This window comes from Coenobita brevimanus, chromosome 43, assembly GCF_032717465.1.
Source record: "Coenobita brevimanus isolate Jiangsu-jjx chromosome 43, ASM3271746v2, whole genome shotgun sequence".
NCBI lineage: Eukaryota > Metazoa > Arthropoda > Malacostraca > Decapoda > Coenobitidae > Coenobita > Coenobita brevimanus.
Genome location: NC_136996.1, coordinates 5,942,145 through 5,968,565, shown reverse-complemented (window position 1 = coordinate 5,968,565; position 26,421 = coordinate 5,942,145). Strand labels below are relative to the sequence as shown.

Sequence of the window (26,421 nt, the reverse complement as noted above, 5' to 3'; positions counted from 1 at the left end):
AGCACCTTAATTACCCACTAACCACCAGGTGCCATAATTTGGTTATATGGTTACCATCCAGAGTAGTAAATGGTTTCCTGGTGTGCAGATAACCATCTGACTTGTCACTCAGTGTCGAGTTACCCATAGGCAGAAGGAAGAGGAAAGAATGAAGGAAAGAAAGACAGAAGAGGAAGTGTAAAGTTACCTGTAGGCAGAAGGATGAGGAATGAGTGAAGGAAAGAAAGACAGAAGAGGAAAGGGCAGACACCCAAAGAAGCACTACAACGAGTGAGTGGATGGTGAGCGCCCCCATTATTCAGCGTAGCTAACATAAATTAATATAAACATGGATAACTGTGCTTAAGGTTGAGGAAAACAAATCTGAATACTGTAGTTTGATCCATCCATCCATCCATCGTCCAATCCTACGTTGCCCCATGAGGAGCATAGGAGCCCGGGGCTAGGCAGTTGGTCCTGACATTTAAGATGAGAGTGACCAACCTCACTCATCCCTGAGTGGCATTACGTGAGCAATAAACCCCAACCATCCCTTGGATATAAACCTTCACCAGCTCAATCCGATTGGAGCACAATAATTACCTACTAAACCAGCAGGTGCCAAAATTTGGTTATGTGGTTACCATCCAGCGTAGTAAATAGTTTCCCGGTGTACAGGAAACCATTTGGCTTGTCATTCAGTGTAGTCACCCACAGGCAGAAGGAAAAGGAAAGAACGAAGGAATGAAAGACAGAAGGGGGAGTGTAAAGTCACCCGTAGGCAGAAGGACAAGGAAAGAATGAAGGAAAGAAAGATAAATTAAAGATAAATTTCCTTAGGGTACTATCTGGTGAACGTAAACTTTATATCCAGCATTAGCTAATTTTGTAAATTATTAGGATTACTAGTAAGTCTGCTTTTGATAGATATGGTTTTGCTTAGTAAGTATTAGGGTATATAATCTGTACTTATATAATCTGTACTTAAGATAGTACTGTTGTTTGCAGATGATACTGTGTTGTTAAGTAAAGACAAAGGGGAGCTGCAAGGCATGGTGGATGAGTTTGGGAGTGTGTGCAAGAAACGGATTCTAAAGGTGAATGTACGGAAGAGTAAAGTTACGGTCTTTGAGTGAGGTGAAGTCAGTGGATATACAGTAAGTTTGGATGAAGAGGAAATGGAAAATGTGAGTACGTTTAAGTACTTGGGGAGAGTGATGAATAAGGATGGAAGTTTGGAGGGTGAAGTGCTTGAAAGGGTACAACATGGAAGAAAGGTTGCTGGTTCCTTCAAGGCAGTGAAAAGAAACAAGGAAGTGAGCTTGGAAGTGAAAAAGTTACTACATGACAGTATTGTGATACCACCTCTAACCTATGAAAGTGAAGCTTGGACGTTGTTGGAGGGACACAAGTTGAGTGACAGCAGTGGAAATGAGTTATCTGAGAGAAGCCTGTGGAGTCACATGGAGAGACAGACTGACAAATAAGGATGTGAAGGAGCGTTGTGGTGTGGATGTGATAGGAAGCGTCAGGAGAAACATACTGAAGTGGATTGTTCATGTGGAGAGGATGGAGAGAGAGAGACTGATGAGAAGAGTGTATGTTAGTGAGGTGGAGGGGGAGAGAGCGAGGGGAAGGCCAAGGATGAGATGGAGGGATGGAGTGGAAAGGTATATGAGGGAGGGGGGAGGGAGGTGAATTGGGAGCAGGGCACTGAAATGGCGGGGGACAAGGTGACGTGGAGGCGATTTGTTTGTGGCCACCCCGTATAAGGGATTAAGGCATCTGGCAATAGATAGATAGAACAGACTTAAGATAGGTTAGGCATATGCCAGGTTGGGTTGTCTCATTACCAAATCTCAATCATCTAAAGAAATTTATTATAAACACTGCTACATTTTAAATATAGTCAGCATGCACATAACGCATGACCAGAGTGTGCGAGCCTCTCATAACATGGGAGGAGCCATTTTGTGTCCAAAAAATGTCAGAAAACGGAAAAAACTGATATAACGCGGTCAGAAGAAGCTGCTCATTTTTTACAGGACCTGACTACGTGGTGACAATGGACATAACACGGCGGGAGGCCCCAATATATGTTTCAAAGTAATACTACTCACCTAATGATAGAATGCAGCTCGAGGCATTACAGTAAATTATGGTTGGAATTCAAAGAACAAGGCAAGTGACGGACAGAGCACGGATTGCATCAGCCTATGACATACTGCTATTAAGTGTCTGCACGGGGTGTCGTTACAGTCCACTGAGCATTCCTGCCCCAGCTGAACCCACCCTCTCCCCATGCTCTGGCTGCACATGGGCATTGTGTGATCTCCCATGCAACGAATCAACGAGTTAGATCGGGAACATCGGGAGGCAGAGGACCAAAAAAATCAGGCAGAGGCACCAACCACCGCACCAGCTGTGTCGATGGCTCGTATCAACAATATCTTGGCTGGTGCAGAAGTGCTCCTGATATATGAAATTGATGAGGTATGCAAAGCTGCAACTTTGGACACTGTGTTGCATGCAACGCAAGCCTATGAAGACCTCCAGCAAGAGAAAATCTGCCAATGTCACCAGATTCTCCTCAACCGCTACTTTCCTCACCAAGAGATTCCACAGCAACAACAACCAGAAGAAGATGCTATGGCTGATGTTTCAGTTGACTTTGAGGGGTTTGTGCAGAAAGTAGAAGAGAGGCAAAAGAGGAATCAGGACATACAGGAATCATCTTCTTCCTCAGAAGACGACTCTATGGAACCGGCACGGAAGGATGACCGTGCTAGGGAACAGTAGGAGTCCTGCCCTGTCTTGGAATCCCATTCCACCTCCCCCCACCAAACCCACAGCCTCTTCCATTCAAGGTGAGGAATCCTCCCATTTGTATGTAATGAAGTCTTTATTAGGTAGGTAAATATCCTGAAAAAAAAAATGAAAATTGCCCCAAAGTTGGAACTTGCGGCAGGCTTAGGTACAATGAAACCCTTTAACATGTAAACACATGGCCCTATAACACAGAATTCTCATAAAACAGAAGCTTCCAGGAACAATGGTCCCACATTATGTGAGAGCTGAGTGTATAGGTCTATTTTATAGACTTTGATTTGTTACCCCAAGGCTATTATTACTGTTAAGATGAGTACATTCACTAATGGAAGTCATTTTTCACTCATAAGAAGAATACTTAGCTGAAGATAAGCCAACGGCTTATCTAAGAGACGTTTATACTGTATATTTCACAAAGTAAATGGAAAATTACCAAAGAAAGTTGTAGCAGCAAAAGGAAATGAGTTCTTCTCCTACTACTGTGTTGTAGCAGCAAAGAAAATGAGTCCTTCTCCTACTACTGTGTAGTGTGCACTGATCTCTCTGTCAACTCATAAGTTGTGCTCTCATGCTGAAGCATGTTCTTCAGTGAAGCTGGCAGCACAGGGGTAACGGACAAACAAGTCAAAATGTGATCATCCCCCTCATTCAACTCACTGTGTAAAATTCTCAATGTGTAAAATTATCATTTAATTGGGCTGTCCATAATCAGGGATAAACATTATTATTTGTTTTATGGTAAACTTTGAAATAAACCACCTTTCCCTGTTTTTTTTCGGGTTATTTTGTGAAAAAAAAAAAAAAAAGGAAAAAAAAAAAAAAAAACAGGTGGGTTGGGCATTTTCAAATAAAGTGTTTTTTTTGCCAACCCTGACGTGTTTTGTTTTGTCTGGAGAATTCAAAATTTCAAACGTATCTATGGCCATCCGATAAACTTTGTATGCCCCCATCTTTAAATTAATGTATGCAAATAACTATATATACGGTAATATTTTATTGGGGCATTCTTATCATCAAATGGTTACTGGAACCCATACACTGAAGTAATTTAAAATACATCATTAATAATGAATGCACCCAGACAACCAATCAGCTGTCAGCTTTCAAAAGCTCAAGGCACGTCTCTTCTCAGATCAGATCAAATAGGCTATAATAACTTGGCTGTCAGAGGATTATACAAGTATGTGGTACTTCATGATTGAGCTTAAGACTAGTGTTGATATATGATGGTCAGCAAATATGCCAGCTTTAGTGGAACCAATTTCCTTCTTATAGTACCGGGTATGTACAGTAATTAACATAAAAGTATACACGATGGTGAACATTTCTAAACACAAATCAGAAATGCATCTTCTCATGTACTGGTTATTAACTGGACTCCTGTACCTATGGCAAGCTTTCCATCACAAGATGTCTTTTAAATCTAGTATTTACACAACTCCCACAGACACTTTCATACTGACTCCATGCAATATTTACTGCACTATACAACAGACTCTTGATTTAACATACCTCAATAGACTGGACATAGGATTTAACAAACATTACGAAGCCCAAACTTCTGTTGGCTATAACAAACAATGTCCATTAAATAAGGCATAATGGGTCAAAATGCATTTGTTTCGTACCCTTTTTACTCCAACCTGTCTGAAACTGCCCTCTCCCCATTGTGACTGCTAAGGTGCAATAACAGACAATAGTAATACAGTACTGTACTAGTCATGAAGAAGTGCAATGACAAGGATTTGAAATAACCATGGCAAAATTATGGGACAAATTAGTGTACGATGGGTATACTGTAGTTTTCATTTTTAGTACTAGGATATGCTACTGTACCCATTTATTTTCAAACATAAGTGTGAATTCCCACATCAGGGGGACCATCGGCTATACAGGGTAATGGATTATTGGCTTTATCAGATCAGACTTTACCCCAATTAGCCTGTGATAGGAAGGGTCTAGTGTAATTCATGCATGCATCCATACTCTATTAGCTACCTATGTTTAACCTATTTTTAATTAAATCTATCCTTGTACATCTTATTAAATGTTCTGAAAAGTGATATATTTAATAGATTTGTAAGCAGTTTAAAATTCAAACAACAATAGACAGTTGTTCTCAGCGACTGGTCCCTTGCTACCTAGCAAGTGTGTTGTCGCCTTTGGCAAAGAAACAATGTCAAACACACACTCTTATGGGGTGTGGTATGCAGCAAGGCTGGTAATTCATTTAAGCTACATGACTGTGCATATAATCAGCATTAGCACACAGACAGGTTAAACATTTATAAACATTCTGAATAAACTGTATATTAGCACTGTTTCACAGCCAATTTGCCTGTGATGAGGGGAAATACTGGATTTGGTTCAATATCAACAAAAATGCTACAATCAGCAATATATCAGTTTAGCTACAGCACTCAGGGAAGAACCTAACAGGTAAATGTGAAAAAAAAAAAAAAAAAAAAAGTGGAAACTATAATACAGGGGCAGTATCAAGCATCTGAACTCGGATAGGCTCGGTGGAAGAATAGGGTGATTACATTCTGTTATAGCTCAAGACTGTCAAGTTGGTTAGTATGCTAGTTAGAAATTCTGTCAAGAGTTTAACTCTGATCTTTCATACAAAAAATATCAATCATCTGCTTACCATCTTCATCTTCTGATCTGCCTCCCTCAGATCTGGCTCGTTTGGCATGCTCTTCATCAGATTCTTCATCACTCATCACGGCTCTCTGACGCTTCCTGGGAAACACAATTCAATGCTTTGCATAAATACTGTATTTACATTCATGCTAATAACAATTTATATATATTTCTGTCAAACTAGAAAAGCCAGTACAGTATACTGTAAATTACTAGGACACTGTTTTTGTTGCAACCCCAGGTTCATCTGACAGAGAACAGTCATGGACTACAGGAAGCCAATCACTTCAAGTGGTCACTCCTAGAGGTCTTTTATTGAGGTTATGATGAGAGATTGTCTGTGTTGTGCCAGTGTAGGGCATGAGGTAAGTAAGCATGCTGTGGTATGGAAACAATAAACAGTGTGCCTCGCAGATTCATATGATCTTCAACTGGAGTATTTTTGTCTCTTGATGCAAAGATTCTCTATTTGTGGTCTTGGTGAATCCTGTTATTATTTTTAAGCTGATCCTCATTTGTTTTTGTCAAGGTTGGACTCCATTAGCCCAGTTCATGATTGTTTTAATGATTTGCTAATACTGTAGAGAGCTTTCAGAGATTCTTTCTGTTGACCAAAGGTGGTGCCTGTTAGTGTCTCCAAGGCAGTGAGTTTGCATAATGACTTTACAATAATGTTACTCGTATAATGAGAAATAGTCATGTTTGTGGCCAAAGTAGGTCCAAGAATTTTGGGATGCTTTTCCAGCAGGAGTGGTTGGTTAAGTTGGGAAACTTAAGGATGTGTTTGAGATCTGTGTCTGACTGAAGTGGTGAAAGTAATGGCTGATCTGGGTGGTGAGGCAGTTATTCTTTTTTGTTGGAACCAAATTTCCAGTAAGCATAAGTGTAGGTGGAGATGGGCTGCTGTTTGCTGAGTTTTGGAGTGAACAGATGCTACTGCCTAGTCATCAGTATGAGAGTGTACTGTTGCCAAAGGGAGAAGGGCTGGTAGGTCATAGTGGAAAAAGTTAAAGAAAGAGAGTGAAAGAAATGAGCCCTGTGTACCAGTAATGAATAGTATTCTAAATTTAGAATTTTGGCTTTGGTAAAGTACCTGGGATTTCTGCCTGACAGGTGGCCCCCCACTTTTATTTTTTCCCATATTTATGATAAAAATATTGATTATGATGTGTTTTGGTACTACGTCAAAAGCTTTGTTTATGTCTATAGCTGCCAGGGTGGTTCTCTAAGGCAACTGTTTCTTAATCAAGTCATCAAGTATGAGTGAGCTAACTGGGAGAAGTGGATGGTGGCTGAGTGTTTAGGTCTGAATCCATGTTGGGAGTCAGAAGGGTGTGGAAGTTGTGTTCTTTACAATTTAAGATTAACCTATCCATGATTTTCAACGGTATACAAAGTGGGGACATTGGTCTGTATGATGTGGCATCATTGGGAGCTTTTTTTGGTTTGAGTATAGGGATAATGGCTGCTTTCCTACAGATATTAAGGATCAGGCTGTGAGTCCAGAAACTGAAATTTCAGCTGGGGCATTTACTGCTGGAAAAGTTGAAGTTTTCAATAAGGGCAATTATTTTTACAGGACTAAGATATTTTATGTGGATACTTGAAAAATGATTAGGACCCACTGTTTTGAAGCTTCTTGTAGTTTTGATGATTTGCTGTACTTGATGACAGGTGGATGGAGGTGGTGTTTGTGTGTTTCCTTTGATTTTTCTTATCTTTTTTGTAATGGGTCTGTTCTGACAATTTGTGTTGTTGTGGCTGATTGATGTATAATACAGTCACGGGTCGCTGTACAGAGAGATTATATCATGTGAAAACCCACTGAATAACGATATATCATAGAGTGAAGTCAATGGAACATGGGTTCAGTGGGGATTGGGAGGGGAAAAAAAAGAAAAACTTTTAGGCTTCCCCTTGGCACCCTCAGTAGCACCACACTTTCCACTATGGATAGCATCCTTGCCAAACATGATTTCCATGTCTCAGGTTTTGGTACAGGTATTTCACACACAAAATGTTATCCATTCATCCATCCATTATCCAATTCTACGTTGCCCCATGAGGAGCGTAGGAGCCCGGGGTTAGGCAGTTGGTCTCGACATTTAACCCGAGGCGTCCCGTCGACGTACGGGTATGTTGCAACATTTTGCATTTGTCAGTCCCGACGACGTACTGGTACGTTGCGCAATTGCAAGGTTCATAATTTGCACAGTTTTCAATTTTCGCGCGTGATTTTTCGTATGTATACACGGGACACCTTCCTCTATTCCTCTACAAGATGCCAAGCAGGGACAATGCCTTACACTGCATAACCTCCCCCCCCACCGCACGCCATTGTCTCGGCAATTCACCTGTTACCAGTGACCTGGTCAATAAAGACATTCAGGGCCAGAGTGATTCCCCAATCGATGACAATGTGGAGGACAAAGTTTACATAGCATTAGAGGAAGAAACAGTCTGAAATGATGATCAGGTAATGTGGCAAAAAAATGTCAGGTATGGTGATGAGTTAGTGAGTGAAACAATGCTTATAATGCCAATATTACTGTTTGAAAACCAATATACTCTCGTACTACATATAAATTCGTACCAAGTAAATAAATAAATACCGTTTATGAGTGGTGTGAAATAGTTACCCTCCCACAGAACTCATTTTCTTTGGTGCCAGCCTGCTAGAAAACCCAGTAAGGTAAGGAGGTACTGCTACCTGGATCGAGTGTTTTAAACCTCAGGTGAGCGATTTCTCTATGAATTTTCGATGTTTCTCACCAAAAGCGGAGGTTTTAGCCAAAAAAAAAAATTTCGAAAATACCTCGGGACATGATGGGTTAAGATGAGAGTGACCAGCCTCACTCATCCCTGAGTAGCATTACATGAGCAATCAACCCCAACCATCCCTTGGATATAAACCTTCATTTATTTTGCAATAGTAATGGTGTTTCAATGGTCTTGCATGCACAAAATGGAAAAAGGGGAAACGATCATAGTGAATACCAACAATGGGTGGCCATTAGTAATGGTGTTTCAATGGTCTTGCATGCACAAAATGGAAAAAAAGGGAAACGATCATAGTGAATACCAACATTGGATGACCATCTTGGCTCAAACATCAGACTGACTGCTTGCAAAGGCAGCACTGTGTATGCACAGGATTGTCATATGTGGTCACCACAATTATCGTAATAACGAATTTCTATATCATTATCGCAAAACTGGGTAAAACAAATAGTTCATCATTCTACTGATTTATCACATATATGAACAATCATATAACAAGACCTGACTGTAATTTAATAGACTGCTTGCTTCTTCCTTCCAGATGTGGATGGTTCCATCATTGTTTAGTAGAACTTCATGAGTTGTTGATGGGACAATTTTGTAAGTGTGGATTAAGTGAAGTGGAGAGAGCAGAATGAAGTGCTTGTTGGAGATATGTAAGAAGGCATGGATGATTGAAATTGTGCCAGTAGAGTAGAAAAAGGCAGTGATTGTACCCCTGTACAAAAATAAAGGTAAGCGAAATGACTGCAAGAAATATCATCGCATAAGGCTACTGAGTGTTGCAGGGAAGGTATGTGGAAGAATTATTATAGAGAAAGTAAGACAGATGTCTGAAGTCCTAGTGAGTGACAAACAGGATGACTTTAAGAGTGGTAGAGGATGTGTAGATCAAATATTTGCAGAAAGACAGTAAGATGGGCTCTGTGTTTATGGCATTTATGGATTGTGAAAAGGCATACAACAAAGTAAAAAGAAAACGATTGTGGAAGGTTTTGCACACGTACGGTGAAGATGGTAAGCTGCTAGGTGCCATCAAGAGTTTTTATGATGGTGGTGAGGCATGTGTGAGGGCAAATGGGCATCGAAGTGAATAGTTCACAATCAATGTGGGTGTGCAACAAGGCTGTGTGATGTCCCCATGGTTGTTCAATATATATATATATATATATATATATATATATATATATATATTTACCGGTATATATATGGATGGGGTGATGAGAGAAGTAAAAACATGAGTAATGGAGAGAGGGATGGCATTGGTAATCAATGGTAACGGATGGAATATCTCAAATTTGTCGTATGCTGATGATGCAGTGCTAGTTGCAAATACTGGACAAGAGCTTGGTAGACTAGTGCAGAGTTTTGCTGATGTTTGTGAGCGTACAGCCTTGAGAGTAAATGTAGAAAAGGGTAAAGTGATGGTTATTTAGAGAGATGGTGACTCCCAGTGTGATGTTACAGTGAACAGAGAGAGACTGGAATTGGTGAGAGAGTTCAAATACCTGGGTACAGTGACAGAAAAGAGAAAAAAATATGCAAAAGAAGTGGAGAATAGAGTGACACAGGGAAGGAATGCGGCTGGTGCTATGAACGCCTTGATAAAAAACAGAGGCTTGAGTGGTCCAGCTGTGCAAGGCTTACATAAAGGGGTGTTAGTGCCAAATATAACATATAAATGTGAGATTATGGTGTGGCATGAAAATGAAAAGTCAAGAGTAAGAGCAGTGGAAATGGAACTGCTAAGAAATGTGTGTGGGGTGCAGAGAGTGGATACAATACAGAATAATGTGATTCGTGAAAGAGGCGAAGTGAGGAAGTCTGTGGACACCAGATTCAAAGAGTGTGTACTGAGATGGTTTGGATATGTGGAGAGAATGGATGACAATAGAGTGGTGAAAAAGGCATATCTAAGTGAATCTGATGGAGAGAGGAGGCGAGCTAGAAGAAGGTGGAGGGATATGGTGGATAAGTGTGTGAGGAAGAGAGGTATGGAAGTTGGTGTGGCTAAGGGACTGACAAGGGATCAAACTGGCTGGATAAATTTTGTGCGGAGAAGTGCATGACCAGGGATTGGCACCCTTTTTAATGTGGCAGCATTCGGATTGACTCTATCAGATACGTTTATGTGAAGCTATTGAACGTGGTGAATGTTTTTGGCATATCCGATAGAGCCATGATTCCATGGGCTTCAATGATGAGTGAATGGAAGAGTGGTCCATTGGACTGGGCAAATCTGGGCTATCTGGACACTGCTACTCCTCACCCTGCCCTAGGGTAGGAAAGGAGGTCCCGGTGATGATGATGATGATGATTTCTTGTTTTTAATAATGTTGAAGTGTGTTTAAATGTGATATCAGAGGGGTGGCTAGTGAAATAGATGATTACCTATTGCCATAATGTATTAGCTCAAGCATCAGTTGTGGTAGGTCTCCATATTATAATTGCAAATCATACTAGATGGATAGATAAATAGATAGATAGAGAGACAGATAGAAGCAGGAAGTCAAATGATGAGAAGGTGTTGTGTCTGCGAGAATCGAGCAATGCTAAACATGCTTACACTGAGGAAAGCTGACGACAGCGGCCAGTAAGGAGATGATGCAGTTAGCTGTCAGCAGTCCTCTCGTGAACAAACACCCACGAGGAACACATGTGACACACCCCTGCTATACCAGATTTTAGGAAAGAGAGTTGAGAAGGAGACAAGCGACCCTAGAGAGAGGTCGAGACGGAGATTAGCCTTAGAACAGAGAGAGAGAGAGAGATAGCGAGACAGGGAGGTAGCTACCCAGGACTTATACTATTATACCTGTTTAATATTTCCAAGACAAATAAAAATAGTCCCATACTATTCTTTACCTCTCCCGTCACTACATGACATCTGGTGGGGAAACTACTACAAGATATAAAAGCCGCTCGACCACAAGTCTAAAATACACTTCTCTACAAGTAACTACAAAGTCTTACGACACAGTAACTTCATTATCTATGGACTTCCTTCTACATTATAGTCACAATATTCACAATAACATGGTGTCTATTATACACTGCATACATAAATACCCAGCTGGCAGGGAAGTAGGATGGTCTCCTATTCCCTTCATCACAAAAGGGTTAATGTGGGACTGGCTGTAACTTATTATAACCTTGCATCATTATTATCATCATCATCATCATACTAACCCAATTTGCAACACTGACATGGGTGAAGAGATTCTAAGCAAGGCTCTATAAGAAACTGTTGTGATTCATATCTCCAGTGAGTCTAATGGGCTGTGGTTGGTATCTTCTCATCCCATAAATGTGCGAAACTGGTGATCCGATGTTCCTTAATCCCTAGTCTGTCTGACCGAGCAGACCCATCAATATCAGATAAGTAACTCCCCTTCTGGGGTCATCCCAGAGCTTCCCTACACTGTTCAACCACAGACAAGCAACTGCCTTTCTAGGGTCATCCAACAGCTTCCCTACACTGTTGATGTGTATGTATTAGTGTGGCATGTGTGTGCAGTGAGTGGGGATGATGCTAATGAAATATGAAAAAAGAGTAATCAAATGTCCAAATGGAGAATAAAGTTTGCATGCTGTCAATACCTGATGGTATAAGAGTCAATGTAGGACAAAATATAAGAATAATCAGTAATCAAAAAGATAAAATATAACAGGCAATGTACACCAAAAACAAACCATGAAGAAATAATTTTCAGCCTTACCTTCCAATTTCAACATCACTATCATCATCTGAGCCTTTAGTCTTCTCAGCATCACTCCCCCCTGCACAAAGTATCATTAAAGAAATCTTCAATAACACAACAAAAAGTCATTTCAAAGTATTCTCATTTTGAAACTAGTTACAGTGTAGTATCACCAATAAAGCAATCCTAAACTGAAATTTTTCATACTTTAAAATACCGTACACATTTTTCTCATACTGTGGCTACTGTCTTTGGCACAACAAATGATTATACTCATGTGCATTATGCAAATTCATTTCTTATCTGTAACATCCATATCACACTCTGTAGGCTATATGATCTAGTTCATAAACTGATTCTGAACATGAAGTTGGCACTGGTCAAACAAACTTGGTATATCTGTTGACATTACGGCAAGGTCATATTATGATTTTACAAAACGGCTAACTGCACCAGGTTAGAAAGTCCCTACACTCTAAAATAAATTTGTGAAATGCCTCATCCTAAGGATAATATGTTAAGAACTACTTTGTTTTCATTTCATGAATTACACAAAATCAAAAGATCTTTTCCATGTGACGTCACAGGTCATGTGACTTTTCTTTATGACAACATACTGGACGGCAAATTGTTGGACATCTAGGGAGAGAGAATTGCAGATTCCACAATGGTATTCCACCGTTGTGCCTTCGGCTGTAAGACATGGCAGAAAAGTGGAAGTGGGATAATCTTCTGCCAGTTTCCAGCCAATGAGGAAAGGCAACAGAAGTGGATAGCTGCTGTGCAGAGGGAGAACTGGCAGCCGACGGCCTACACCCGACTCTAGTGGGCATTTCATATCAGGTAAGCCACCCCCCCACCCCCTCCAACCCCACCCCATCCCCCCCACTGCCACCCAACCACCTCACCCCCACCCCCACCCCACCTACACACCCCCACCACCCTCCCACTGCCACCTGACCTCCCCCACTGCCACACCGACCCCCCCCACCCCACCACCATCCTCCACCACTCCTCACTCCCACCCCCCAACAACCCCCTACCCCCCACTTTTGAACCCCCAACCCCACACACCCCATGCCCCCCAACTCCCCTCCACAGGCCCCCCACAATACCCCCCATCACCACCCAACCCCCTTCCCCTCCACCCACTACCAATCCCACCCCTTACCACCCATCCCCAACCCTCCCCCACACCCCCCATATCCCCACCCCCCAAACCAATCCTAATCCCACCCCCCACTTCCATTCAAACCCCCCACCCTCCCTCCACCTCCTTCCCCCACTCCCACGCCCCCACCCTCCATTCATTCATCAACTACCTACTCGATTCCCAGTCACTGCATACAATCCCTCCCCCCTTGGCCCCACGTCAATAATTTACTGATTACCCAGACGATTTACATGTATTGTATGTCAATTTCAGCTAGATATTTTACACATATTTACCTTGAGGGATTCCCCGGTGAACTTTCACAGGGTGTTCACCAAATAGTGATAGAGAATACCATATCTGAGATCTGGTTTCAGTCTCCCGTATGGTACTTGAAACGGATGAATTTCTCCCTAGATATGGTGTAGGCGTCCAGCCTCAAACACTTTATCTTGTTCCTGTACAGATCTTGGTGGCACTGATCCAGATTTCTGCATATATCAGACAGTTCAATCTCTGACAGCTTCGTCTGGACAGCCATTACTGCGAGGAGATTGCCGTCCAATATGGAGTCGTAAGCAAAACCACATGATTTCTGTGACGTCACTGTAAAAGGTCTACACATTACAGTTAGCTACAGCTAAATTCATGGTACCTTTCTTTGCCTCAGAATCACTGCGTATTGGTGATCGTGATCTAGATCTCGATGGTGACCTGGACTTCCTGCTACCAGTCGGTGACCTCTTGTTTCTGATACTGGCTGGTGACTTGCTGCCACCATGGGACATAACAGGACTCCTGCTGCCACCACGAGACACAGCAGGGGAACCACTCTTCTGAGACGCCACAGGACTTCTGCTGCCACCACGAGAACCAACAGGGCTCCTACTACCACCACGTGACGCAGCAGGACTCTGACTAGCTGCCTTTGATCCTGGTGACTTTGTGCCTCTAGAATGTGAGCCAGGAGATCTGCTACCAGTTCTGGACCTTCCTGGTGTCCGACTGACACTCCTTGATCTTGGAGGTGATCTACTGCCAGATCTAGATCTTGGGGGTGAATGGCTGCCCTTCCTTGATCTAGCAGGTGACTGACTCTGGCTCCTGGTGTCCACTGGTGTAGTACTCCTAACTTTGGACCTAGCAGGGGAGCGACTGTCCCCTCGTGAACCTGCTGGAGTGAGGCTGCTAGCAGGGGTGCCTGATCGGCTCCTGTGTGGTGTGCCTGATCTACTCCTCTGTGGTGTGCCTGACCTGCTTCTTGGAGGGGTGCCTGACCTGCTCCTTCGTGGAGTACCAGACTGGCTCCTCTGTGGAGTGCCTGACCTACTTCTCCTATCCACAGGAGAGCGACTCCTGCTACGCTGACTGCCTGCTGGAGACCTGCTACCTTGCCGTGGTAAACTCTGCGGGCTGCCAGGAGGTGAGGTATTCATCTTGTTCCTAGGGGTGACACTGCCTCTGCTAATGGGACTGCCTGGAGAAGTCACACTGGCCTGGCTCCTGTCAGGGGTCTGGCTTCCACCTCTTGACCCACTCCGATTACTGCTGGGGGATGCAGAGCGGTTCCCTGGAAGTTGCTTACTGTTAGCAAATACTGTGCTACATACTGGCACTGCATAAAGTATATACAGTATATGTAAAACTCACCTCATCATTAGGTGGGAAACAAAAAGTCTGGATGACACATAAATAACTAATACATTTTTCTAATACATACATACATACTCATTTTATATATACAGTGTATACTGTATAGGGTACAACCCACAATGAGTGTGACCTCAGGTCACTGAGTGTGACCGTAGGGTTAAGGGATTAAACAGGGAAGCTGCCAGAGATCGAGCAGTATGGACAGCTGCCATTAGGTGACCAAGCCCAACGTATGCAAGCATGCTGGAGCCTTCAAAAACAAAAATAAAAACAAAAACGGGGTAATTTCACTGAGATCAGGGGATTTTGCTAGATACAAACTGCCACACTTGGAATACTGTACTTTTTATTGCATTCAGTCTTTCTGCTAAAGATACCTATAATTGTTTTTTTCAAAAAAAAAAAAAAAAAAAAGCCCAAGCCAGATTTTTGGGGGGGAGAAAAAAAAAAAAAAGGTCTCATGGCAAAATTATCCTGCCTGACGGGGTAATTTCACCACAGCCCAGTTGTTTATCTTACAGTATTGTTATAACATTTATTGTTTTTATTGTTATAATACCACACTACATAATCATACACAACTGATTATAACTATAGTCACGGCGCGCAACTCGGAGGTTGTTATTATCGTGCCCTGGCAACCTACCATTCAAAGGTGCATCTGATTTTGTGTATAATATTAGATGCATGCGATTCATGTATAATACGTTCGTGTAAAATAATATTCGTGTACAGTATATTCGTGCATAATAATATAATTCATGTATAATATGATACGAAATCGGACACACTTTTGAATGGTAGGTTGCCAGGGTACGATAATGAGAACCTCAGACTCATGCGCCGCGACTATAGGCTTAGGTAACCTAGGTTCCCATACAGTAAGGCCTATGCCATGTATTGGGCAAACTTTTCGTCAATGGCATCCACCACTGTTTCACTGATTGTTTCATGGTTGGTGAGTTGGTCAGGGGTACTCCCATGGCACAAGTGTATAGCAGGGTACCGTTTTGTTGTGTGCGTGCGTGCATGCATGTGTGTGTGTGTGAGTGAACAATGCAAACAGTTCTGAACCACTTTTGATCTGAAACATGTAAATAATGGGAAAATAGAATGATTTTTTACAGTTTTTATTGATGCAATAATTGCTGAAAATTTTCGGTAAACAATTTCATTTCTCCAATGCCATTTCTTTTGTACAATGGATCAAAACTTCACATAAGTTTGTTAGGTCGGCATTCCTCTAAAACCTAAGCCCAACAGAAGCCAAATGCATGCAATAATCTGGGAGCTACGGGCCTTTCATTTGGAATTATTGGCATCACAGAGAAATTACCGGTACCCACTGGCGAACTTATCCCGTTTTACCCTATACTGTACATGTATATATTCTACACACACACACACATATATATATATATATATATATATATATATATATATATATATATATATATAAAACCCTTCATAAGTCAAACTACATGAGGCTCTAGGGTAGTTCAACTAACTGAATTTTCTACCTAACCGGAAATAACTGCAAAAAAATATATATTACACCCCCCCAATAGCTGCAAATTAAATGTGATTCCTAGTTTATTAACACTAAACTAAAGAAGCATTTATAAAGCAATAACAATAAACAATAAAAACAATTCAGTGCAAGTCATAGGCTAGGATCGGATAGGAAGTTGCATGGGTGGAGGGTGCAACAGTCAACTACATAAAGTTCAGCACTTATTTACTTCGCTTTACAATCAATTAAACTAAAATGTAACACTTGGAATATAATAAACTAAATGTAACCCTTTGAATAAACATTAAGTCACACCTCAGTCAGAGTTCGACCTACCGGAAATTCTGCCTTCTGCAGGGTTGACTTATCGAGGTTTTACTCTGTGTGTGTGTGTGTGTGTGTGTGTGTGTGTGTGTGTGTGTGTGTGTGTATATATATATATATATATATATATATATATATATATATATATACACAGTATATGGTTTGGCCATGTGGAGAGGATGGAGGGTGAAAGACTGACGAAGAGAGTGTATGTGAGTGAGGTGGAGGGGGGAAGAGGGAGGGGGAGGCCGAGGATGAGATGGAGCGATGGGGTGGAGAGGTATATGAGAGAGGGGGGTGTGATGTGAGTGAGGTGGAGGGGGGAAGAGGGAGGGGGAGGCCGAGGATGAGATGGAGCGATGGGGTGGAGAGGTATATGAGAGAGGGGGGTGTGAATTGGGAGCAGGGCAGTGAAATGGCAGGGGACAGGGCGATTTGGAGGCGATTTGTTTTTGGCCACCCCAAACGGGATTGAGGCATCTGGCAATAGATAGATAGTATATATATTAAGTATATAGTATAGCCTATGCCCATAAGAACCATATCTGTACTCTAGTTGGGGATCACAGCGAGGCCTTTATGCAACTGGGGACTAGGATTGGGGGCTGGTAGACAGATCAACATTTACAATGGGAAACTGTGTTCCTATGTACACAGGACCCTACTGCACAGTACCCCTAGGCCAGGTTAAAACACAATCAAGTTAACCAGTAATACAATGATACATTACTCCATTTAACAGATTATTTACTATCTACCTATGGCCAGACACCTTAATCCCTTAGGAAGTGGTCGTTTGTCTCTGAGTTTGTTGTTTGATGGGGAGGGGCGCTAACCCTTCATAACGAAATCTTTATGCAACTGGGGGCCAGGACTGGGGGCTGGTAGACAGATCAAATTTTACAATGGGAAACTGTGTCTCTATGTACACAGGATCCTATTGCATGGTACCCCTCAGCTAGATTAACAGACAACCGAGTAAACCAGTAATACAGTAATATATTACTCCATTTAACATACTATTCACTACTTATCCACCTATAGCCAGACACCATAATCCTGTAAGGGGTGGTCATTTGTCTCTGAGTTAGTTATTTTACAGGGAGGGGCACTAACCCTCCGCCAACCCACTTGCTGACACACAGGGAACACATAAGGGTTGGTTATATGGTTACCACTCAGGAATGTAAATGATTTCCTGGCTTACAGTAAATAATTTGGCTTGTCACTCAATGTAAATCCACCTGAAAAGGAGAGGAGTAATAAAAAGTGACAGGAGAGACACGAGAAATACAAAGAGAGAGGGCAGACACAGAAAAAATGATTAAGGTGAAGGAAGAAGCAGCACTACATCGTGAGTGCATGATGACTGTCAAAACTATGGTGTATCTACATCCAAAATACAAAGTCCATTCATTCTCTACAAAGAATTAAAAATCAGTATCATGTCCAAGGGAAAATTACATGCTACTGAACAGAGTTTTTAATGTTAAATAATATATACACAGCAACTAATAAACAGGTGTTATAACAATACATTACCCATTAAACTGTTCTCCCAAGAACTGAAAACAGCACAAATGGCTACTGTACCTGATGGGGACCTACTGCCAGCCCTACTGCTGGCTCTGCTGCTGCTACTGCTGCTGCTTGACCCAGAGCTACTATCCGAGTCAGAATTGTTGGATGAACCATCATCTGCAACACAACAGTCAAGCAACTCAGTGCAGAGCAAGTCTTAAATGATTATGAAGGCACCTGTAACATCAAGACCACAGCTACTCTACTTTCTGTAACTATTCTATCACACAATGACACTGGGTACTATATAATCTACAATTTAAGTGTATGCAGGGATGAAATTAGTACTTCTGACAAAAAAGTTTAAAAACCCTTAAACATGGAATGTTCAATTACATGTACAGTATATACTTTTAGAAAGCTTAAAACTGCAAGCACCAGCCAGTGACAGTACTGTATGTATTTTGCTGCTTGCCACAATCAATGGTGGCTAATACTAGGCACAACACAAAACAGCACTATAGTATCAATCTATCCACATGTCTACCACAGGGTAAGCCATAAAGAAAATATTTTTTGAAGGGCAACAATATAAAGGTGTGAGGTTTTAATTTATTTAGTCCTAGGGATCTCCTCAAAGCAGAGCAAATACATCTATTATTAGCATGAACAAAGTTGAGTAGCTATTTAAAAATAAAAAAAAACATTCTTACACACTCTCAGGCATGATGACACTACGTCATTAGGCTAAAATGAGATTCATAATTATTTCAACCAATCACACCTCAGCAGTGTGCTAATAGGTTAATCTGGGTGAGTTAAAAAAATGGCTTGGACTGGCAGAATGCCCAGGTTCTTTATTAGGTTCTGTTGTTTGGCTAGGTTATGCTGAATAATCCTTCTTTATTCTCTTTGGACAAACTGCAGGAGGGCTTCCATTAACAAATGATGAAAATTTTTTTGACACAGATTATCATTCATAATTGGATACCTCATTTATGACACCAAAATTCTGCCGAAATTACATTTATGTTGCTAATGAGCACCAAGTAAGCTTTACTGATGTTGGTGATAGCATCTTACAAGAGGCAATAGGTCAGTTCAGTCCTGAAACTCATTCGTCTTCAAATCGTTCCACTTAGTTTCATAGGATTAAATTGTTATGTTAAATTATGTTAGGTTAGCTTAAGATGTGGTATGTTAGGTTAGGTCACACTGGTAGCTATCAGGTTGGGTTAAGTGAGATGAATGATCAGTGGAAGACTGACCTCGGAGCTGAATCAACCTGAAAATCCGACATGGTCGGTGGCCAATTTCCAAGGTTTGCATGTAAAACTGATGAGGTTGTATACTTGACACAGTATATTCAAAAGTATATATTTCCACAACTTTTTAAATCTTGCTATCACAACAAGAATTATGTTACAGTACAGTTAACTGTGAAAGTATTACTGTAAATTCTATTCATGCAAGCTCTAATGTAGTTTTACTCTTTTTTTTTAACTTTAATTATTTCAACTAAAATTTCTACAGGAAGATGAAAAACTGAAAAGATATTATTTCCAACAAAGTTAAATGTCATTCAGAACACATGAAAAAACATTGGAAAAATACACAGATACCGGTACCAAATATTCAAGGTGAAACTGAAACAGACCAAGCAATAACCTACAAACACAACAACAAAACCAAATCTGTAGCTATCACCTGAAAATAAGAGAGTATACAGGTATTGCATCCTATAGTACAATCTGACTGGCTTATGCAAATTGCACCATTTTGTTAAGGTAAAAGAAAAAAAAACATCATGCACTATTGTAACTTATATGTCTACCCAAAACCCGGCGTACAGTATTTTGGTTCCACCTGTTATTTTAGTTCCAGGTACACAACCTAGTGCTGTTTTGGCCTCTTATTATTTGGATACCTAACCTAACCTAATATTCTTTTACATTTCTACCTAATTATTACAGTAGGCTCACATCCAACACGCATTTGTCCAATTCATTTTGGGTCCAACGAGGTCACCAGAAAAAATACAGTACAGGTATTAACATACAAGGGGGTGTGAGTTGGGAGCAGGGCAGTGAAATGGCGGCGGACAGGGCGACGTGGAGGCGATATGTTTGTGGCCACCCCGTACGGGATTGAGGCGTCTGGCAATAGATAGATAGATATTTTTTATTGTAACACGGTGCCTCGCAGCTAATGAGGAACCAACCCCAAGAAGTGGCAGTAATCTGTGTTCTTTCCTTGCATGGTGATACTCAGTCCAACATGGTACCCAATGCCTGTGCTACTGACACCAACCAATCAAAACACGCAGAGCTCGGCCCCAATGCCTGTGTTTGTGATGCCATCGAATCAAATCTCGGCTTCGCAGGATTCCTGGGTGTGAAGGAGTTGCTGAGGAGGACGTGAAAGCCTTAGTGCAGTGGAGAGAGGAGACAGCAATGGAGAATGCAATGCGGCGAGTCGCAACAATCAACGAGGCACTGGTAGAGCAGGAGACAAGGCTGGCTGCTGCTGGCACCAACTCACCACCTCCGGACCTTCCCATGAGTATGCAGCATGTCATTGAGATTCTATATGCTGCTGAGATCCTGAAAGAAGCAGTCAACAAGGAACCAAACGAAATTCGTTGTCAGGAAGTCTATCTATCTATCTATCTATTGCCAGACGCCATAATCCCTTAAGGGGTGCTCAGTAATATAGAGAAATGTGTGATTATGCTGATCTGCACAGGAAGCATATCAACCGAAGGAGTCAGTCACTCATCACTAAGTTTTTTCAGTGTCGTCAGGACGAGAGAAGTGTGGCAGAGGAAGCTGAATAACAAGCAGGAGCAGCACCTTTCCCTGATGACGATAAAGCTTCTGTGGGTGATTTTGAAGGCTTTATGAGTGAGGTTGAGGAGGAGAAGCAGCCACTACCACCTAGTGACTCCAACAACCCTCCTCCAGGGGGTCAGTAGGACTACCTACAAGCTTGGAAAACACCTGTCCTTCCCAACATGCACACCAAAACTCACCTTAATAGTAAGTAGATTATTCATAGTATCAAAATATTTGGGGGTTTATTTTTAGGAGCACTTTTCCGTGGCTTACTGACAATATTATTTTTTCCTATACAGGTAAGTTCTTTTATTTGTCCAATTCGGGTTCTGGTCCAACACAGCACCAGTGTTGGACACGAGGGTACTGTACATGAATATGGGTTACAACACCAAACTCGCACAATGAACTCCTGTCATGGGATACTGTTCTACTAAATACCGCACTAGGGCACAGGATTAGGTGCATAAACTCTCTATTTTTAAGATACTGGTATTTTGGGGTTATATGATGGTTCCCAGCCTATTTCCCTGCACTTCAGTAGAAATGTGTGCTAATATTATTGTTCTTTTGGTGGTGTCCAAGGTATAAGAGGCTAAAACAGCACTAGGTTTGTTTAACCGAAACTAAAATACTGTAACAGGTGGCAACCAAAATACCGCTATACCAGAAGGAGAATCTAGAAAGCACTCAAAGAACACATGGCTACCTCTGCCAATGCCACATCCGGATCTGCCCCCAAATTTAATCAATTCTTTCTTGGCCCATGACCCACCCACCCACAAAACTTCACTGGGAACTTATATGGTGGGGATATATAGGGTCCAGATTCACCCAAAAATTTAATCAATTCTTTCTTGACCCATGGCCCATCCTTCCACAAAATTTCATTGAAATGGTCAATTTTTGGAAAACTACATTTCTCAATCCAGGAAATCAGACACAACCACATTGTAGACCATGTTATTCTGAATCTATTCCACTAAACATTTGTTTTTGGAAATGTATATTTAACCTAAAAATCCTATATAATATTACCTTGGATCTCCCCTCTGTTTCAAACTCTCGTGTTGGTGTTTCTTGCAGCCACAGCAGCTCCCAAGTGTGGTGTCACTGCATTACAGCGCATGCTCGGATGTCATGGCCAACGAAATTAAAATTAGCCAAAAGGAGAGCCAATCAAAACATTGATAGCATTAGGAGACTTTCAAATTTCAAACATCCCTTGCTTTATTCTGTTCTACGATACAGTTATCTTGTAGTGGGTGTGCTGTGAGTTAATACGAGGCCATCGCTCGTTTTTTTAAGAATATTCAGGAAAGTGTGAACTTCCTATGCAGTCACGGTGTTCTGCCTTCCTCCTCGAAGTGTAAGAAGTGTGCAAGTGACCTACATTATAGACAGGACCTTCATCAGTGGAACTGTAAGAATTTTAAGAGTTACACAAATTTAAAGAAGCGGAGGGCATGTGGGTTTAGTGTATCAGATTATTTGGGAACTTTTCTTGAAAACTGCCATTTTGACCCCTGGAAGGTGCTATTGTTCATAAACCACTGGCTTCTAAAAGTCTGGAATCATGATACTGTTATGCGAAACCTGGGCATAAGTCCAGAAACAAGTGTAAATTGGAGGTCGTATTGCAGTGAAGTGACTGATTTTTGGTTTAACAACCAAGCGCCCATTGGTGGGCAAGGGAAAATCGTCAAGATAGACGAAAGCTGCTTTGGCAAGTCAAAGTTCAGACGTGGCAGACAGTTGTCTCAGATTTGGGTTTTTGGCAGGACTGAGTGTGGAAGTAGATGGAGGTTTATCGTGCCGCTTGTAAATCTGAGGCACGATGCTGACACGCTTATCCCTTTGTGCCAGAAATTTATTCTACCAGGGACATTTATCCAAAGCGACGAGTAGAGGACATACCAGAAGTTGAGCTCCCTTGACCATGAACAGAAGATGGTGTGCCACAAGACATCCTTTGTAGACCCGGAGACTGGTTGCCTCTCTCAGAATACTGAAAGGCTGTAGGAGGATCTCAAGTCTTGGGTCATCAGATCAGGTATTCAGGGAGAATACTTCCACGAATACCTCTCCTGGTAGCTACCTTTTTATCCACTCATTCGAGAAGGGTGAGAGCTTCCTCCACAGCTTCCTTCTACGGGTTGCAAAACTTTAGCCTTCCTTTGACTCGCCAAGGACTAAGCCAAAGCTTTCCACCTCATCCTCCTCCGACAATATTTAAGGTAAGGTTAAGCTGGGTTTGGTTAATGTTAAATTAGGTTAGGTTAGGTTAGGTTAATAATATGGGAGGGTCTGGGGGGCAAAGCCCTCCCAGTTAGGGTTTACGGTTCAACCCATATCCTCAATTTCGAAACCAAAAATTTCTTTTTTGGTCAATTTTAGTATGATTTGAATTAACTTGACGTTCGTTTTTGCCGGAAATCACTAGTTTTGGAGATAGGCTTGGGTAGGCTTATCTCCCAAACGAGTGATTTCCAACAAAAATGAAGGTCAAATTCATTCGAAACACACTAAAATTGGCAAGAAAAGATATTTTTGGTTTCAAAATGGAGAATTGTAGTTTTCCAAAAATTGACCATTGAAATTCATTATGAACTTTTGGAGATACTGTGCTGACAAACATACGTGAATACATAACCTCCTCCAACTTCGTTGGCAGAAGTAATAAGGTACCCGGTACTGGTATATAAACTATATAAATACCGGTATTGCCAGTAGTGGTATAAGGAAAAAAAACTTGGAATGATGCAATTGAAAAAAAAAAAAAAAAAAGGCTGCATATCATTAAGGTAGAACCCCCAGAGTACGGTACAAGCAATGAAATAAATTCTATATTAATAATACAAAAAACGGGGGGGATGGGGAGTATTTCTGTAATTTTACCTAAATTGCAAAGGACTTACAACCACATTATTATTTAAACAAGGCAATTTCTGAAAACTGACCATGTATTTGACCTTTTCCCTCAAAAATTATTGCTAATACCGTACGTTGCCGCAGAAAACACCAAAACTCCAGTGAAACTTCAGTTTTCACCTTAGGTTCTTTTATCCAGCTCCCAGATTTTTCCTAAACAGGGCCTACGACAGAAACTGAACTATAATTTATGGTACCTAATGACTTCGTTCTCACAGATCGAGGATACCGGGAAATCAACAACTAAAGAATGGCAATGGAGTTCGGAAGGCCAGTTCACAACTTCAAAAATATACTATATAAAACATAAGCAACGTCCAAAGTCATAAGCAACTGCACAAGTCATCCTGCTGACCTTCCTTAGGTTGTACCAACAAACTTGAAGGCTACAAATCAAAAAATATTACCGTCAGAATCTTCTCCAAAACCACGATGTGTATATAGGACTACCATGTTTGTTACGGCAATACTGAATTCGGTTTCGGTTAGTTTGTTGTAACGTTGCTTGTCCTCCTAATTCAGTTTTGTTTTATATAGGTGGTAGTTTCTCTGGATTAACTCCAAAAATATTTCCTTTATTGCCGTTTCCTATTTTTTGGTGGTTTTTTCTTCCAAAATGAGTTTTTTTTTTTTTTTTAGTTCATTTGAGTGTTTTGAGGCCTCATTTTTTGTGCAAATGACTATGACAATTTTATTTACCTTCTAACTCTACGGGATCTCTTGATTGCCACCTAACCTAACCTAACAAAAGTAACATAACCTTACTAACGACAAGCTAAGCTAAGCTAAGCCATCTCAACCCAAGATCATGGAAATTAAAAATATTCATTTAAAAAAAAATAGAAATATTGATTTGAACAAGAAACACACATACAGGCATAAACTATATGACAGGACAAATCCACATGATTGTTAATTTTTTTTCCACGATTTTATTTGTTCATACACATCTATTTGCCGCGATATGTAGACCTTCATGCATTGTGGTCCGTATCTAAGACGAAATTCATGTTATGATTTAACTGCATACACATAGTATACATAATCTTAGAAATTTCAAATATTTATGCTGACATTACTAATGCGTGTTTTTTCATTGCCAGTCAATTCTTGTGATTGTCATACACCAAACAGCTTGGTTAGGAAGTTTCGTCGAGTAATAATTTTTTGTCGTCCAATCTTATTCTACAAAACTCAATGTCGGTATAATGGTCATCCCTAATGCAGAAGAGAACTAACCTATTATTCCATAATCTTGATATTTGTGCTTATTAAAAGTAACTCCCTGTGTCACAGTTTCACTGGCTGCTCGATAATCACTGGTGTTTGCAGTGCCTGGGAAATTAAGATCGCCCCCACTTTATCAATCTGAAACGTTTTGAAGTGGTATTTTTGTGCTATACCGACTGCCATTATCCCACTTCACTCCATCCAGTCACCCCATATTCTGCCCTACCTCACCTGTCAGTTTAACCCTCTCCATCCCACCCGTCCCCGTCATTGCCCCATTTGACCCCACCCGAACCCCTCATACTGTACCCTACCTCACCTGTCAATTAAACTTCATTCCACCCTACCCAACCCCACCACTACCATAATCCATCTCACCAAATCCCGCCATTACACAGTCCCGATACACTTTACTCAAACTCACCGCCCTACTTAGCTCTGTCAATACCCTACTCCACCCCACCAAACCCAGCCATTACCGCACTCCATCCGGCAAAATTCCACTACTATCCACTCAGCTCCACCCAGTCCCACCATTACATCAATCCACCTCACTAAATCCGACCATACTCCATCTTACCTAATTTAAAAGTTCTACCTCACTTAACCCCCACCATTATCCCACTCCACCGCACCTAACCATTATCTCATTCCATCCCACCAAACTCCACCATGACCCCACTCTGTCGCACCCAGCACTGTCCTACCTCACCTGTCAATTTTACTTCACACCAGCCCATCCATCCAGATCATACCTCACCCCACCACAACCAGGACAATCATTACCCAACTCCACCTCAGCCACCCCCACCACGCTCTACCATACCTTGTATGTCAGTTTTGCCCTCATCCTATCCTACCCAGCCCCTCCATGCTCTACACTACCTTACCTGTCAGCTTTACGTAACAACCCCCCCACCCAACCTCACTATTACGCCACCACACACCACCCAGACCCACTATACTGTACCATACCTCTTCTTACAACTCTACCCCACTTCACTTCAGCCAACCTCACCATTACCCAATCCTAATCCACCAAACCCCGGCGTACTCTTTCCTGCCTCACCCACTCAGTTTTACTTTACTACACCCCACCTAACCCTGCCATACTCTACCCTACCTCTTCTGCCAGTTCTACCCTACTACACCCCATCCAAACGTACCATACTCTTCCTTACCTCACCACTCAGTTTAACTCCTCTTCACCCACCCAACCCCATCATTACCCTCCTCCCCCCACCAACCCTGCCAATACCCCACACCAACCGACACAACACGGCCATATGCTGCCTCATCTCGCCCATCAGCTTTACCCCATTCCAC

The 26,421-nt window shown here is 41.5% G+C and overlaps 1 protein-coding gene across 1 annotated transcript in view; it reads right to left on the bottom strand.

The window, feature by feature from the left end:
* The window catches only part of Atu (Another transcription unit), a 53,497-nt gene extending 29,179 nt beyond the window's left edge, over nucleotides 1–24,318 (bottom strand). The window contains 5 exon segments of the mRNA XM_080270816.1: nucleotides 5,459–5,553; nucleotides 11,955–12,015; nucleotides 13,745–14,659; nucleotides 18,173–18,277; nucleotides 24,273–24,318. Coding sequence (XP_080126942.1) covers nucleotides 5,459–5,553; nucleotides 11,955–12,015; nucleotides 13,745–14,659; nucleotides 18,173–18,277; nucleotides 24,273–24,318 — 1,222 coding nt within the window.
* Nucleotides 24,319–26,421: the final 2,103 nt, after the last annotated feature.